The following is a 17,423-nucleotide window of genomic DNA, read 5'->3' on the forward strand; positions in this document are numbered from 1 at the left end:
TACTATTCATGACTAGGGTTATAGATGATGTGTTTTTTATTCCTTTGCTAATGATGTTGGTTTCATTTAGGTCTGACTTGCTGTTTGTGTTAGGATCTTCTTCACCAATTTCCAGATTCTGTTTTATTTTTATTTAATCCCTCCTTTAATAGGAATAAATGACCAGCCGTGTGCTGAACTGTGTTAAGTACAGTGATTACAGGCTGTGGATATGAAGTTTGAGAATAATTCATAGAAGCTACCAAGACTTTGTCATTCCATTTCTCATTTTGAGAAAACATGTTTGTATCACCGTAGCCATCGTATCATTAGCAGCCATAGTGTCTGTGCCAATTAAATATGCAAAAAGAACCCCTGGCACATGCCAGCAGATTCCACAGTGATCCCGGTAGAGCTGTGGTCCACGCTGTGCCGCTGGGGCACGCACGCCTCCTGTGGCTTCCTGAGCAGGGACGCGGCGCCACATAACTCGGCTCCCACTTGCATGGCTTCTCTTTCCTTGCAGACCTTGATGAATGTCAGACCAAGCAACACAACTGCCAGTTCCTCTGCGTCAACACTCTGGGCGGCTTCACCTGTAAATGCCCGCCTGGCTTCACACAGCACCACACGGCTTGTATTGGTAAGGCGGAAGGACACACGGAACCTCTGTCAGCTCTTGGGAGATGATTCACATCGTGTTTGAGACGACAGCTAGAATAGTGTGTCTGTCCCTACATTTAGAAACAACAGCTTGTGACTTGGTGGTCTGAAGAAGTTGCTGGTAGCACAGTGTTTTGCCTAAAAACCATCTCCCTGTTTGCACACTTGGCGCTTTTCAAGCAGTGTCTTTTTTTTTTTTTTTTGACAGGCAGAGTGGACAGTGAGAGAGAGAGAGACAGAGAGAAAGGTCTTCCTTTGCCATTGGTTCACCCTCCAATGGCCGCCGCGGCCAGCTCACTGCGGCCGATGCACTGCGCTGATCCAAAGGCAGGAGCCAGGTGCTTCTCCTGGTCTCCCATGTGGGTGCAGGGCCCAAGCACTTGGGCCATCCTCCTGCACTCCCTGGCCACAGCAGAAAGCTGGCCTGGAAGAGGAGCAACTGGGACAGACTCCGGTGCCCCAACCGGGACTAGAACCCGGTGTGCCGGTGCTGCAAGGCGGAGGATTAGCCTATTGAGCCGCGGCGCTGGCCTCAAGCAGTGTCTTTAAACTGCATGCCAAGCGCAGCTCTGGCGCTCAGGTGAAATAGAGTGAGAGGCTCCCTGAGATGTATAAAGGCACACAAGCAACTCTGAGTCTGCATTAACCCAAAACCATGCCTTCAGTCACCCCAAGGTAGACATAATTTTTTTAATGATTCTTATTTATTGATTGATTGATTGATTGAGATAGAGTTACAGACATAGAGAGGGAGAGACAGAGAGAAAGCTTCTCCATGCACTGGTTCACTCCGCCAAAACAGCCAGAGCTGGGCTACTCTGAAGCCAGGAGCTTCTTCCAGGTCTCCCATCAGGTGCAGGGGCCCAAGCACTTGGACCATCTTCCACTACTTTCCCAGGCTGTAGCAGAGAGCTCAATCAGAAGAGGAGCAGCCAGTGCCCTTATGGGATGCTGGCACCATAGGTAGAGGCTTAGCCTACTTCACCCACAGCACCAGCCTCTATACATAATAACTTTTTTTCTTCTTTTTAAGATTTATTTTATTTGTTTGAAAGAGTTACAGAGAGAGGTAGAGACAGAGAGAGATAGAGGTCTTCCATCCACTGTTTCACTCACCAAATGGCCACAATGGCCAGAACTGTGCCAGTCTGAAGCCAAGAGCCAGGAGCTTCTTCCGGGTCTCCCACGTGGGTGGAGGGGCTCAAAGACTTGAGCCATCTTCTACTGCTTTCCCAAGTGCATTAGCAGGGAGCTGGATTGGAAGTGGAGCAGCTGGGGCTCAAACCAGCACCCATATGGGATGCCAGTGGTGCTTGCCAGGGCTTAAACCACTGCGCCACAGCGCTGCCCGCCCCCCCCATACATAATTTCTAACTTCTAGGAAATTAATCTTCTTCTGACCACTTTTGCTTTTAATATTGTCATGAATTGTGACATACTCTTATAGTGATTGGAAAGCCTGACCCTTCCCTCTCGGTGCTTTGGTAGACAACAACGAGTGTGGATCTCAGCCGTCACTGTGCGGGGCCAAGGGCATCTGTCAGAACACCCCTGGAAGTTTCAGCTGTGAGTGCCAGAGAGGGTTCTCTCTCGATGCCACTGGACTCAACTGTGAAGGTGAGTCTGCTTGTAAAACTGTCATCTAGTAACAGTGAACTAGGCTTTTATTTTTTAACTTTCCAGCCACCAAGTGAGAAGTTGAAATCATTTTAAAATAGTAAAAAAAAGAAGAGTGGTTGACAAAATAATGCCTAGCAATTGGTTTTTATTCATAAACCTTCACATATCATTTTGAGAGCAGAGGAAAACTTTTTTTAAAAGATTTATTTATTTGAAAGGCAGAGTTACACAGACAGAGAAGGAGAGGCAGAGAGAGAGAGAGAGACCTTCCATCCACTGGTTTCACTCTCCAATTGGCCACATCGGCCAGAGCTCTGCCAGTTCACAGCCAGGAGCCGGGAGCTTCTTCCAGGTCTCCCACACGGCTGCAGGGACCCAAGGACTTGGGCCATCCTCTACTGCTTTCCCAGGCCATAGCAGAGAGCTGGATCAGAAGTGGGGCAGCTGGGACTTGAACCGGTGCCCATATGGGATGCCAGCACTACAGGCGGCGGCTTTACCCGCTTCATCACAGCGCCGGCCCCTCGAGAGCAGGAGAAGACTTAAAGGCGATGAAACACAAATACCACAATGACAAATTGATTTTTCAGAGAACCAAAGTAGCTTTTTTAAAATAACCAGACTCATCTTTGATCTGAGAAATAAATGAATGGAAAAAAAAAAAATCTCTGCCTAGTATGGTTCACAGTAGAATGAGCATACTAGACAAAAACAATAAGTGGGCTTTTGTTGAATGTGCCAAAGTTGTGTCAAAAGAGAAGCTACCAGTGCAGAGAACTGCAGACGCATACTGCACTCTTTAGGGACACCAAGGGCTATTTCTGTGACCCGTGGGCTGAGACTCCTGCCCCAGTCAGTTTTGTGCCATAGGCTTCTCCTGTACACTCTGCCCTGCTGCAAGTATTTCCTGTGAAGTCGAAGGGAACATTTCGCCAAGAGCAAGATAAGAATCTTCCTGGAGTCAGTATACTGGCATGTGAGGCAGTCAGCTCAGATGTGCCTGAACTAAAGAAAATGTGTGTATGTACATGATGGACCACCACTCAGCCACAGAAAAGAACAGAGCCCTGTGTTTCACAAGAAAGTGGGCACAACTGGAGACCATTATGCCTAGTGAGATAAGCCAGGCCCCAAAGGACAAACATCTTATGTTCTCTCTGATCTATGGTAACTAATACAGAGAGTACTAAAGAAAAGTAGAAAGTGCAGTTGACCTACTGTGCCTGTCTCAGCCCTTGAGGACAGTGGTTTTTCTACTTACTACTCGTTGAATCCTTTATGTACTGGAGGATTAAACTTGTGATTGTAAAGGAAATTGAAAGTATGCCATTGCAAACGTTAAAAGAGAAATAAGAGAGGAAGGACGGTGGACACTGGGAGGAAGGGGAGGTAGGGTGGTGTAAGTATCTTTATATGTTTTTATTTTTAAGATTTATTTTATTTATTTGAAAGAGTTAAAGAGAGAGGTAGAGACAGAGAGGTCTTCCATCTGCTGCTTCACTCCCCAGTTGGCCACAATGGCCGGAGCTGCAACCAATCTGAAGCCAGGAGCCAGCAGCTTCTTCTGGGTCTCCCACATGGGTGCAGAGGCCCAAGGACTTGGGCCATCTTCTACTGCTTTCCCAAGCCATAGCAGAGAGCTGGAGCAGAAGAGGAACAGCCAGGACTAGAACCGGCACCCATATGGGATGCCGGCACTTCAGGCCAGGGCTTTAACCCACTGTGCCACAGCGCCGGCCCCCTTAAAAGTATATAAATGAATTACATGAAATATGTTCGCTTTATATAAATAAATTTTTAAAAAAGATTTTAAATGCTGGATAGGCCATCAGTATGCACATTGCAAGTGCTACTGTACAAGACAAATGTACTAAGGTTGGTATCCCTCATAAAGTACTCAATGTCCAACATCACAAAACAGTATACATCTTGTCTACATTTTTCTGTGGTTTTGCAGTTTATATTTTTATTGATTTTAGTCTTTTTATTTTTATATTGTATTTGAGAGGCAGAAGGTCATCAGGAGAGAGAGAGATGAAGAGGGTTCCCATCCTCTGGTTTACTCCCAGTTGCCTGAAACGGCCCTAGGCTGAGCAGCATACTGAAGTTGGGAGGCAGAACTCAGCTTCGGTCTCCCAGGGTGCTGACAGGAACCAGATTACTTGAACCGTCACCTGCTGCCACTCAGGGTGTGCAGTAGCAGGAGAGGGGAGCAGAGCTGGGACCAACCCAGGTACTCTGATAGGAAATACGGGCATCCCAACCAGTGGCTCAGCTGCTAGGCCACACACCTGCCCCTGGTGATTGTTTTGAAATTCTTCTCAGAAATATGTAATTTTGAATTCTTGAAATATATTCAAAAATCTAATGTGATGTTTCTAAGAATCAAAGGACTTTCATAAATATCTCATTTTCAGCCAAGCGACTTTTTATTTTAAAAATTTCCATTTTGATATTTTATACTTGAAATCTTTTTGACATTGAGAATATTCTGCACCTACAGCTGCTTGCCACGTGAGTTCAGTTCGTGACCATCCACATAAGATACCATTTATTAATTATCCATGTAAATTTGTTACACACACATCAGACGTGCCAATTTTATTTTACTCTTTATGGGTACATTTCAAAGCCTCAGTTGTCATTCCAAAAGGGTTTGCATATATGAGCAAAGAAATTATTCCATATGTATCATAATACCACATCTCGTCTAAAAATAGCATACTCACATACTTAAAAGGAATTTGCATCTAATTAATCATGAATGACAATAAAAATTTTCGCTTCCAAAACAATTATACTTTTTAGGTATCTCTGTAAGTGCTCGTGTGATCCCCACGATGAGGACTACATGTGAATCATTTTTGAATCTACCGGAATATGTAATACAAGTATGAATGCATACATATTTTTAACAGCATAAATTGTACCATATGCAGTTAATCAGTCCAAAATGCACGACATTTGTGGTTGCTATGGTTGATTTGCTGAAATTACGATGTTATTCAGAGCATTGGCGTGCCGTGGTCTGGCACAGAGCAGAAGAATGAGGTGGTTTCTTATCTCAGAACCGCTCTTTGCACACTGCTGACTAATAGCCATGTGCCTTGGACAAGGACATTGTGGCGTCCGTGTGTGCCTGGCCTTGTCTGTTCTTCTAACACAAGTCACCCCGGGTGGCGCCTGTCGTCATGGATGGGGCGGCAGGAGACGGGACGTGAAGATGCTGCTGGCGTTGTTTTTTCAGATGTGGATGAGTGTGATGGAAACCACAGGTGCCAGCACGGCTGCCAGAACATCCTGGGAGGCTACAGGTGCGGCTGCCCTCAAGGATACATTCAGCACTACCAGTGGAACCAGTGTGTGGGTGAGTACCGGGCATGGCACCTGCCTTCCCCTCTGTAAGTGTCAGCCATGGCAGTGAACACATTCCAACAGCGGTGGAGTTAATGCAGCCTGAGAATCCTGGGACTGAGAAACCAGTGCCTAGCATTCCTGTGTGAGGATTCAGTTTCATTCTGTCTATACTCGTGAATGCTTGAAGACCTGCACATTTGAAATGCTGCTAAGGTGAGAACATGGGGCTGATGCATCCCAAATGAGCACTGGTTCAAGTCCTGGTTCCTCGGTCTCTGTCCAGCTCTCTGCGAAAGGAGCAGAGGACGGCCCAAGTACTTGGGCTTCTGCCATTCACATTGGGGAACAGGATGGAGTCCTAGGCACCTGGGTTTGTCCTGGCCCAGACTCAGCTATTGCTGCCTTATGTGGAGTGAACCAAGATTGGAAGATTCTCTCTCTCTTCCTCTTTTTCTCTCCTTCTCCCCCCTCCCCCTCACCCTCTCTCCCTCTCTCTCTGTCCCTCTCTCCCTCTCTCCCTCTCTGCCTTTAAAATAAATCTTAAAAAAAAAGGATAAGAACTCAACTAAGGCTGTCACCATTTTAAATTTTTGCTACCTATAATCTTAACTCTATGAAGATGGTGTCAGGAATCATCATCGTCGCTTGCCAGGGTCAGCTGCTTTTTATTAGTAACTTGATATCCTTAGATTTGGAGTTCTGCAGGCATCCACATCAGCTTCGGGAGGATGGCCCGCTGTGCCCCTGCCACATCAGCTTCATGCACAATAGGAGGTTCTTTTAAGGTAGAACAAGCACCTACTTAGAGCAGACAGCGGGGGCAACTCCAGACAGAAGTGTTTATAAAATACAAGACGTCCCACTCATGCTCCATTCCTTACGCTGATAGTTATCCTGGAGAGTCTCCTTTTAAGGGATGGCAGATCCAGGAGAACATTCCTCTCTAGTTGACCAGCCAGCTGACCTGCTCAGCCCATGCCTCCTCTCCTCGCCGTATGTGAATGAGTGTCACGGACACATCACCCTACACCTTTTGACCTTGGAGTCTGGCGTTGCCAAGGGGAAGTGGAGCTGCATCCCCACGGGGAGAGGGCACCCTGCTTCCTGGTCCTCTGCAGTCACATAAATCCCTCCGCACATCACTCTCAGCTGGGACGCAGTGATCCGCGAGTTCAGTTACTCTGACCTTGTCCTCCGTGGCCTCCTCAAAGGAAACTTCTAACGGCCGTTTGGTGGGTCGAGAAGAAAGTTGAGTGAGACTACGGAGCAGGGAAAATTTGTTCTGGGAACGTGGTGACTACTCCGAGGCCTTCTGCCAGGTCACCCCAAATACACAGGTGGAGGATTAGCCTATTGAGCCGCGGCGCCAGCCCCGAAGACTAAGTTCTAAGACAGTTGGAGCCATCAGTTATACCCTCAAAGTAGTTTCAAAAATTTAATCATTATTTCAATTTTAGTCAAAATAGGTTGCTAAATATCATTCCCTTCTTTCCCTCTTTATAGAAAAAAAGAGTTGCAAAACTCCATATGGCCTGATTTATTGATTCATAAAACAAGGCAAGTAGGGACTCTCCTTAGAATACAGAGGTCAGTGTGTTTTTAGATAGCTGTTAAAACAGTATAGAAACAATCGGATTATATGGCAGCATTCACAAAATATCAGGCTCGGGGCCGGCACCGTGGCTCACTTGGTTAATCCTTCGCCTGCGGCGCCGGCATCCCATATGGGTGCCAGGTTCTAGTCAATGTTGTTCCTCTTCCAGTCCAGCTCTCTGCTATGGCCTGGGAAGGCAGTGGAGGATGGCCCAAGTGCTTGGGCCCTGCACCCGCATGGGAGACCAGGAGAAGCACCTGGCTCCTGGCTTCGGATCGGCGCAGCACCGGCCGTAGAGGCCATTAGGGGAGTGAACCAACAGAAGGAAGACCTTTCTCTCGGTCTCGGTCTCTCTCTCTCTTTCTCACTGTCTAACTTTACCTGTCAAATTAAAAAAAAAAAAAAAATCAGGCACACCACTTTTTTTCACGAACTTCTTTGTCAATTCTGTGGAACTTAAGGCAGAAACACCTTTTCTGTTTAAATAGAATTGTTGTTTTCAAAGAGAAAGTGGAAATGGCGACACGCAGGCAGGATCAGCTCGTTCTCAAGGTTTTGTGTCTCCGGTGGTCTCTGCCTGTAAACCTGCAGCAGAGACGTCGCTGCACAGGTTTCTCCTGAGCTCCTGGCTGCAGAGCCCTGACGTAGCACCACCCCAGACCCCTGGGTAACATCTTGTCATGGGCACCTAGGCCAGGCAGACTCCCTGGGGAGTGCAGCTCACACTGGAGCCCTCAGAAGCCTGGGTGCTTCCTGATGGGGAGGGATCATGAAGGTAGAAGGGGACGTGGCTTCAGAGGTGAGTGCAAAGCCCCGAACACCTGAGCAGAAATCCAGACCGCAGTGCTCTTCTAAAGTGGGTGCCCCCAAGCGGCAGCTCCTGGGTAGACCGAGCAGGGACCTCTAGATTGAGGAGTCCAGCTGTTGTCTTAAGAAAACTGCTGATCTTCCTGCCCTGAATCCACATGACACAGCTGGAATTTTAACTCAAACATTTGGCAAAAATAGAAGGGAAGAGCCATCATAATGTAATGCAAGCAACGAGTTAGCCAAAGAGCCAGAAGTATGGCAAAATGGAAATTGAAAGGCTGCAGCAATCTTATCTGTCACTACTGGTATGAATATCTTCAGTCATTTATATGGGTGATAGGGGGGATATACACAAGTATTTCAGGAAGATGATTCTAGGGTAACTGTCAGAACTGTCAGGGCATCAGATAATGTATGCAGACAAAATTGTAAGCCAACAGTGGTATTAACACTACCACCAATGGAAGAAAGCTAAAAGTTCTTTCAAAGAATGAAACTCAAAGGTTTCCATTCAAATTTGCTTTAAGAAATTTCCAGCCAGTGAGCATTGAGAGTTTACAGCATTCCAGTGCATAGGTGGCATAATGCAGGCAACGGTCATTGCTGTCTGCAGGTATCAAAGCTATTCAAGGGGCTGGCACTGTGGCATAGCAGGTAAAGCCTCTGCCCGTAGTGCTAGCATCCCATAGGGGCGCCAGTTCGAGTCCCAGCTGCTCCACTTGCAATCTAGCTCTCTGCTGTGGCCTGGGAAAGCAGTAGAAGATGGCCCAAGTCCTTGGGCCCCTGCACCTGCGTGGGAGACCTGGAAGAAGCTTCTGACTCCTGACTTCAGACTGGCCCAGCTCTGACCATTGCAGCCATCTGGGGAGTGAACCAAATGGAAGATCTCTCCCTCTGTCTCTGCTTCTGCCTCTCTGTAACTCTGCCTTTCAAATAAATAAATAAATCTTAAAAAAAAAAAAAAAACCCTATCCAAAACTGCAGTGTGCACATCTCATTAACAGTTGCATATGAAGATTATGTCTTAGTACAGGAAGATTCTGATATTTAAGGAAGTAATTTCCCACTGCTCCTGGTGCCTTTTCTTTTCTTCTTTTCATTTATTTGAGAACCAGAGAAAGAAGAGAAATGGCTACCGTCTTCTGGTTCATTCCCCCAAATGGCCACAATGGTCAGATCTGAGCCAGGCTGAAGCCAGGAGCAGGAAACTCAATCCAGGTCTTCTCCATGGGTGGCAGAAACCCAGTTAACTTGACCCATCATCACGGCCTCCCAGGGTCTGCATCAGCAGGAAGCTGGAGCCAGGAGCCAGAGCTGGGTGTCAAACCCCAAGTACTCTGAACTGGAATCGCAGGCACCTTAACCCCCAGAATGGATGCCCCCTCCTCCTCCTCCTATAGCCTTTCCAACTCCAGCATAGCTTAGTGAGGCTTGAGTCAGTTAAAAGTGTCTCTCAAGCAAGAACATGTGTAATTCTACAAAATTTTAACCATGATACACGCTTATAACAAATATGAAGTACATTATGGTGATTCCAAAGCATATAAATATGAAGACTGTGGTAATTCCAAAAATACTGACAAGTCTTAAAATAGTCTTGTTAAATGGTATGTTCAAATGCAGTTTATTCAGTTCATTTATTTTGATGCTAATTTTTCTACCTAACACGATGTCTAATACTGTATTTGAGGCAGGATCACTTTATTAAATTATGATGTAATTTGGGTCCCCTGCTGGAAGAGGAATATGCGTCTGAATGTGAGATGTAATGTTGAAAGCAGAGGGGCCTTTGTAGCAGAACTTCAAGTTGTCTGTGTACATAGACTAAAGAGCAGTTCCATTTATGTCATGTGTAGCCAGGTAACTGGGAATGTATTTATATACTTTCGGCCGTATGTAACAAAGGCTAAGAATGTTCACATATTAGATTATCCCAGTATAGTCTATATTCAGCGATTATGAATTCTATACGCAGCGGTCCCATTTAATTCTGACAGTATAATCATGATACCAAAGCAAACCTAATAGCATCTCCCCTTTCCATAACCTCTAACCCATCCTTAATGTCGTTCAGTTTCCTGTCTGAGCTGCCTCTTATTTTTGTTGTTTTCCTGTAAAGTTTTAAATTTTTTATATGCTTTCTTGGCCTATACAATGAGGATTTTGGGACCTACTGGAGGAATGGATACAAACAGAGATACAGACCTTTTAAATTCATATACCGTACAGTTCACAGTTAAGTGGCTTTTAGTGTATTCTCACATAGGTGTTCCAGCATCAACAGTGCTAATTCCAGAATATTCTCAGTATCCCAAAAAGAAGTCCCAGACCCAACAGCAGTTATTTCCCATGCCTCCCTCCCCTTGCCCACTCTCTCTCTCTCAATTTGCTTGATACTGGCTTTTGAAGGGACCTTCTATTAAGACAACAGAAAAAGCAAAGTGTGCGTATTTGTCCCTAAGGGCTGACTACCTACTCAGAAACATAGTCCAAATCAAAGGGCAAAGCAAGGTTGTTTTTAAAGCCACAATTTAGTGAGATTTTCTGTTTCAGATTTCGTAAATCAACCAAGAGTAAAAGAAAAAAATTGACACCAGGTTGGGCATTTGGCTCAGGGGTTAGGACACTGCTTGAAACACACATGTTCCGTGTTGGGTGGAGGACCTATTTTGGGTCCCACCTGCTCACATCCAATCTAGCATTCTGGGAGGTAGCAGGTGATGTCTCAAGTGCATGGTTTCCTGCCACCCATGTGGGAGTCTCCTGACTTCAGCCTGGTCTAGCCCTGGCTGTTGTGGGCATTTGGGGAGTGAACCAGCAGACAGATATGTTTTCTCTGTCTGTATGCTTTTCAAATAAAAAAAGAAATGAAAACTTTTCTTTAATTATAAAAGAAGTGCTAGAGTCCTAGGGTTATCTCCCTCATGCAATCACAGGTGCTCAGCCCCTGCAGCTGTGTTTCAGGCTGTGGCCCCTTCCCCATCTAAGTGCCTCTGGCATTGCTTTGACAGATGAGAACGAGTGCTCCAATCCCAGTGCTTGCGGCTCTGCGTCCTGCTACAACACTCTGGGAAGTTACAAGTGCACCTGCCCCTCCGGCTTCTCTTTCGACCAGTTCTCCAGTGCCTGCCATGATGTGAATGAGTGTTCATCCTCCAAGAACCCATGCAATTACGGCTGCTCCAACACAGAAGGAGGCTACCTCTGTGGCTGCCCGCCTGGATACTACAGAGTGGGCCAAGGGTAAGACAACCCACCAACCTCCACGAACAGGAAAGCGTCGTCGCATTACTCCCATTCAGAATCCAGGCCACCTGGCCACCCACTACTTCAAGGAAGGGCACGGTGTTTAAAAGCCCAAGAGGCAACCATGTTGATCCGGGCTCTTTGGAGACAAGAGTAAGCACCAGGCAGGCACAGACTGTCATGGCATAGTTACCGCCTTTGCAGTGAGCCTGAGACTGGACTTTTATACAAGTGTAAACCACTGCCTTTCAAAGCAGCCTGAATGATTCAGTCTGACCCAAGGCCAGAGACCAGCGGATGCTTAAAATGCAGCCCCCATGTTGCCATAGAGGCCTGGGCTGTGAGGTGGAGACAGAAATGGTCTCATCTTATATTCTTGTACAGACTTGCTCACGGGGTTTTTAGATTGCACAGACACAGGAGCCTGCCTGTGTTGGTGCCGCCTCGCTCGGCACTGGCCCCATGCACCCATCCATCAAGGCAGTAAAGCGCACCACCACAAAGGCTGGGAAGTGGAGGAGGCAGTCGGGGTGCGGGGTAGTGAGGCCAACGCTGAGGAGCATGGGCAGTCGGTCCAGCTTTGGTGTATCACAGTGCTTAACAGAAAAGCCTCGGTCTAGACAAGGGCCGTACAGAGCCACTTGGTTGACCTTTTCACTCACCAAAATGTGGCTTCCAAAGTCTCATTGCTAAAGCAGGAAGCTTCCCTGCCAGAAGCAAACAGAGGCTTCCGGTTCCCAACAAAACTTCCCTTGGCATTCCCGCTGGCCTCCTCCTCAGCAGAGTGACCCACGCGCTCCGTTCCAGTCAGGACTGGAAATGTGGGAAACCTCGGGTTCCCCCTCAGAAGGCTGATCTCGCAGAGTTACGGGAGAATCTCACGTATCAGGTGTTAAGGGAAAGTAGTAGATTTTCTGGTGACGATCTCAAGAGTTTACGTTGAAGTCTTGGCTTTGCCACTGGAAAGTGGTGGTCAGCATCAGTGAGAAAGTCTAACCGCACTTTGCCCTTATAAACAGCCACTGTGTCTCAGGAATGGGGTTTAACAAAGGGCAGTACCTGTCACTGGATACGGAGGGCGACGAGGAAAACGCGCTGTCCCCGGAAGCATGCTACGAGTGCAAGATCAACGGCTACCCCAAGAAAGACGGCCGGCGGAAGAGAAGCGTCCGGGAGCCGGAAGCGACAGCTGTGAGTAAATCTCGCTCTGCTCCCCACGCGCGGTCCCGTAGACGGTGCCCTTCGTGCCATTGCAGTGCAGGCCAGCCTGGCTTGGAATCTCATGGATGAACAGTGAACCAAACGTGGTCAGGACAGGTACATGAATTATCAGCCAAAACACACAAAGCCCGAGGGGAAGGACTTACAGGCTCACGACTTGAAGCCTGAGGCCATGTCTATATGTTTAAGAACCACTTTACCTGCTTTTCTGTGAGCTGTTAACTCGTACCCTATTCTGTTGGGTCTTACCATTCCCTGTCAATATACAAAACCATTTATATGGTTACTAAAAAAAAATTCACAATTTCAGATCACTTCCTTTAGGTTTTGATTTGCACAAGAGCGTGTAAGATGTTCTTCTAGGAAATAATTGTTTTGAAATGATTAACAAAAACAAAACTATATCAAAAGGTATCCAGGTCTTTGTTTTTTACACACGCATCATAGATCTTAGTTTTCAGCAGATAAGCCAGCTAGGTCTCCGCACTCTGCGAGTTATTTATTACACAGTTGTTCTTGTCACAAAAATCTTATCCTCACGTTACTGTTTGTTTTGTTTTTTTTTTTTAAGAATTATTCTATTTATTTGAAAGAGTTACAGAGAGGTAGCGCCAGAGAGAGAGAGGTCTTCCATTTCGCTGGTTCACTCCCCAAATGACCGCAACCGCCAGAGCTGTGCTGATCCGAAGCCAGGAGCCTCCTCTCGGTCTCCCATGTGGGTGCAGGGGCCCAAGCACTTGGGCCATCTTCTACTGCTTTCCCAGGCCACAGCAGAGAGCTGGAGTGAAAGTGGAGCAGCCGGAAGTAGAACAGCACCCATATGGGATGCCAGCACTGCAGGCCCGGGCTTTAACCCGCTGTGCCACAGCGCCGGCCCCCCATTGCTGGTGTTTCTAAGGAAGTGGGGAGCCGACTGGCCTGGCACCTGTGTCCTCTCGGCTGGCAGGGCAGCTGCGGGGGTACAGGGCAGGGGCAGCGCCTGCCTGGTTTCCAGTGCGGTCCCTGGCCTTCCCCACCCACTCCCTGTGGTGAGCGGGGCGCCCAGCCTCCTTGGCTTGGATTTCTTGGCCCGTGAAGGGGACGAGAAGAGGCCTGCAGTGCAGTCTGACAGGGCAGTGCCCGGCGGTCGGGTTCCTCGGGGGGCAGGATGCTTCCCCCAAGAGGAGACGGCAGGCGGCCATTGCGGACCCTGTCCTCGGCCAGCTCTGACTGAGAGATGGCCTCAGCCGCTAACCGGCCGGGCCACTGGGCCTCGGTAACAGGGCCTGGCCCTCACCTGGAGCCCTCACCTCCAGGCCCTCACCTGGAGCCGGCGCAAGCCCGCCCGCCCCTCAGGGACGCCCAGCCCCGGGCCTGGGGGGTGTAGGCCCCGCTGCTGGACACGGCGGCCGCTCTGCTCACTGCGACGCCACCAAGTCAGTAAAATAATACGGTTTTCTTGCACGATTCCCGACAAGCCCGCGCCGCCTCGGCGCGCACTGCCCGCGCTCTCCGTGTCCCCCCGCAGGACCCGCGCGTCAGCCTGGACAGCGTGGCCATGGACAGCCCCGTGCACATGAAGCTCAACGCGTCCGGCCTGCGCGCCAAGGAGCACCTGCTGGAGCTCCTGCCGGCCATCCAGCCCCTCGACGGCCACGTGCGCTACGTCATCGCCCAGGGCGACGCGGCGGGCGCCTTCCGCATCCACCGCCGGAACGGCCTCAGCTACCTGCACCCGGCGCGCGGGCGGCTGGCGCCCGGCACCTACACGCTGGAGATCGCCAGCGTGCCCGTCTACAAGAAGGCGGAGCTCCGCAAGCTGGCGCGGAGCAACGAGGACGACTACCTCCTGGGGGAGCTGGGCGCGGCTCTGCGCATGCGCCTGCGGATCCAGCTCGACTGAGCCGAGCGCGTGCGCATGCGCGCGGGGGCGACCGCAGCTGGGGAGACCGGACTGGGGCCGGGGTCTCCGCTCGCTGGGTCCTCCCTGCCCCGTCGCAGACTGCGGAGCGCAGACCCTCGCGGGGAGGGGATCGCGTAGACTCCGGTGTGGCCAAAGATTTGAGTACCAAGGCAAACCGTGGTTACTGTATTTTTTTTAAATATATATATATATAACTTCATTTTAAAATATATTTTTAAAAATTAAAAAAAAAAAAAGCTAAATGTCCAAGAGAGCAGCATATGGCACTAAATGCACAAAAAAATAAATAAATAATGTGAGCTTTTTTTTTTTTCCTGTTAGCAGTCTGTAACACTTTGGGTATTTTGCTATAGTCGCTAATTAAAAAAATATAGATGTTTATTTATTTTTAATGCAGTAATATATGGAGAAATGAACAAGCTATGTAAACAAAAAAGGGAAACTCACTTGTTTTTCTTTAGATTTATAAATTTGAGCTATTTCTTCCTAGAGGTGCTTTTTACAAACAAAAAAGAAAAAAAAAAAAAAAAGCAATTCCATAGCCGGCAGAGATGATGTTTCCTGTGGGGCTCTGCCCGGCGTGCGACTGGTGACTGCGAACGCAGCCAGGCCAAGCTGTGCACCTGGCACAGGCCAGAGCCGCCAGGCCAGGCGAGCCCAGGTAAAGGCATCACTGTAGCAAAATACCCTGACTGCTAGGGAGGCCGTGAGCGTTGCAGGCCAAACTGTACTGTATTTCCTTCTGGTGACCTCAAGGAAGCCCACGTGCTACCCACGACACCTCATTCCTACCCAGTGCGCCGCGTACTTGTGGGACCGCAGGCAGCTGAAGAACCGCCACTCCTCTGACCAGGAGGCCGGCGTTCTGTCGTGTTTGGTGCTGTCTAGATTCATGGTGCATTTATGATGTTCAAGCTGTTTCAGGATTGCCATATGTACGTGCAAGCGAATCATGCAGTGCAACCAAGGAATATATGTTGTTGTTGTTGTTTTTAAGTTTTGTTTTTTTTTTTAGAATTTTCATTAATACTGTAGTTATACACCATAAGCCTCGTTTTATCATAGCCTATTGTGTATGAAAGATGTTTGTACAATGAATTGATGTTTAGTTTGCCTTAGTCGTTTAAAACGAGATTGTACCAGGAGGTGCTAACAAGAATGTGTCTCTGTGTTCTCAACCCAAGACCCCGTCCCCGGGACCACGACCAAACCGCGCTTGTGAAGTGGCCGAAGCACACGCCGACGCTCGGCCGTTATCTCACACCTGTGCCGACCAAAGATTAGAAGCCAGTTATATCCAGCGTTTGGGGGTTTTTTGGTTTCCTTTAATAACTGAAAAAAAAAAAAAAAGGAAAACTGTAAATTTGTAATCAAGCGTTTATGAGGAAAAACTTACGGTTTTTGGTTTTGTCTGTTTTTTGTAGGTCTTTGTATCAAATATGACACTTTTCTTGCAATAAAGCTTATTTTGGGGTAGTCCGCTGGCTGAGAGTTTTATGGAACTGCTCCCCGCCCGCCCCCTCCATGTCTGGGAGAGGCTGGGATCTGCTCGCGGGGAACTGTATTACAGCTCCAGACAGAACCAGGCGTGTGCACGGGCAAATGGAGGAACATTGTCAGAGTGTGCGGGAGTGCTGAGCCGATGGCTGCAATTTCAGATGCCTCCTAACACAACACCTGATCCAGGTGCTTCGCTGGCCCCTTCTGCTTCCTGGGCACCGCAAAGACTCTGTCCACTTGACCCACAGGGACACTCTGAATGCTGTCCTACTGTAACCTAGGAGGAAGTGTGGCCCTGCAGTCATGTGGCAGACCTGGGGGGAGTGTGCCTGCCTTAAGGTAGAAATTGTCCCAAGCCTGTGTTTTTGAGCAAGCGTAATAGCGGCCATACCCAAGGCCAATGACATCCTCACCAAAAAATCCAAAATTCACGTCTCTTGCGACGCTGTACGTTTTCACCCAGGGCAGCAGTGGACAGATTCAACAAGTGAGCCCATGTGAGTTTTCTTTGATACGCAGTTGAAATGAGCTCAGAAAAGTTTCCATGGGTCTGAGACGTTAATTCAGTACATGGTTTAAGAAATTTATGTGCTTAAATTTTTCATCCAAGGAATAAGAAAACAAAAATATGACTGATCTTTAATGCTTTTCTTTGCCAGTCAGAAATTAGCTGCGTGGAATAGAAGTATGTGCCTAGGGGCATCCTCTGAAACGTACCATGCACATTCAGTTTCATCTGGTACCGATTAGTCGTACAGCACGAGCATTGTAATAGGAAATTACCTGGACCCAAACCTGACTCTAGCTGTGAACGTTGAGCAATCATACTACTCAATTAGCTTTAACCTGCTCTTGCAGAAGTCTGGGAATCCACACTGCTGGGAGCTTGGTACAGAAGAGAAAGGACCATCGGCCGTGTCACATTGAACCAGTGTTCGAGAAGGAAACGGCCGCGTTGAGATGTTCTTCCTCCAAGGAGCCCCAGGCAGCTCTGGGTGCACCATTCAGATTGTCTTACGGTGAACCTTGACTACATCCGTGGTTCATTTACTTGTCTCTGAGAGCTGCTGATGGAAATACCTGAGCCATTTTGATGTTCCCGTTAATTTCACATTTGTCTCAGAAATTACCTGGGCTAACATCACAGAAAACCTTGCAGAAGAGAGGTGGCACGGAAGCCCAGACATAAAAACCAGATCCAGTGGCTGCATGCCCCAGGGACGGTAGGCAGCAAGGTGGCCTTCAGCTGCGACGTATCTTCGCATTTTTTAGTTAGGTTTGGGGCTTTTGTGAATTGAGCTGTGTGGTCCCTTTTGATTGCCCTGCTTACTCGTGGTAGGTAGGAGTTGGCTAGTTTTGCATGTTAGTGACAAAATAATGCAGAGTAACGTACAAGAATGGCAACTCATTCAAACGTTAACCATTTTCACGGTCTAGGAATATCAGACATCATTCATGGACACCTTTCCTTCTAAGTACTCTAGGTTTTGAGTTTGCATTCATTTCCTTCTTGGTTCACAGGATAAATGC

General features: G+C 48.0%; 1 protein-coding gene across 2 annotated transcripts in view; it reads left to right on the forward strand.

The window, feature by feature from the left end:
* FBN2 (fibrillin 2) overlaps nucleotides 1–15,861 on the forward strand; it is a 242,414-nt gene extending 226,553 nt beyond the window's left edge. For both annotated transcript variants that reach the window (XM_062189229.1, XM_062189230.1), the window contains 6 exons: nucleotides 506–622; nucleotides 2,131–2,259; nucleotides 5,510–5,629; nucleotides 11,035–11,266; nucleotides 12,289–12,460; nucleotides 13,998–15,861. In XM_062189229.1, the coding sequence (XP_062045213.1) occupies nucleotides 506–622; nucleotides 2,131–2,259; nucleotides 5,510–5,629; nucleotides 11,035–11,266; nucleotides 12,289–12,460; nucleotides 13,998–14,372 (1,145 nt within the window). In that variant the 3' untranslated portion in view covers nucleotides 14,373–15,861. The remainder of the gene's footprint in view (nucleotides 1–505; nucleotides 623–2,130; nucleotides 2,260–5,509; nucleotides 5,630–11,034; nucleotides 11,267–12,288; nucleotides 12,461–13,997) is intronic.
* Nucleotides 15,862–17,423: the final 1,562 nt, after the last annotated feature.

Source organism: Lepus europaeus, chromosome 4 (assembly GCF_033115175.1).
Source record: "Lepus europaeus isolate LE1 chromosome 4, mLepTim1.pri, whole genome shotgun sequence".
Taxonomy (NCBI): domain Eukaryota; kingdom Metazoa; phylum Chordata; class Mammalia; order Lagomorpha; family Leporidae; genus Lepus; species Lepus europaeus.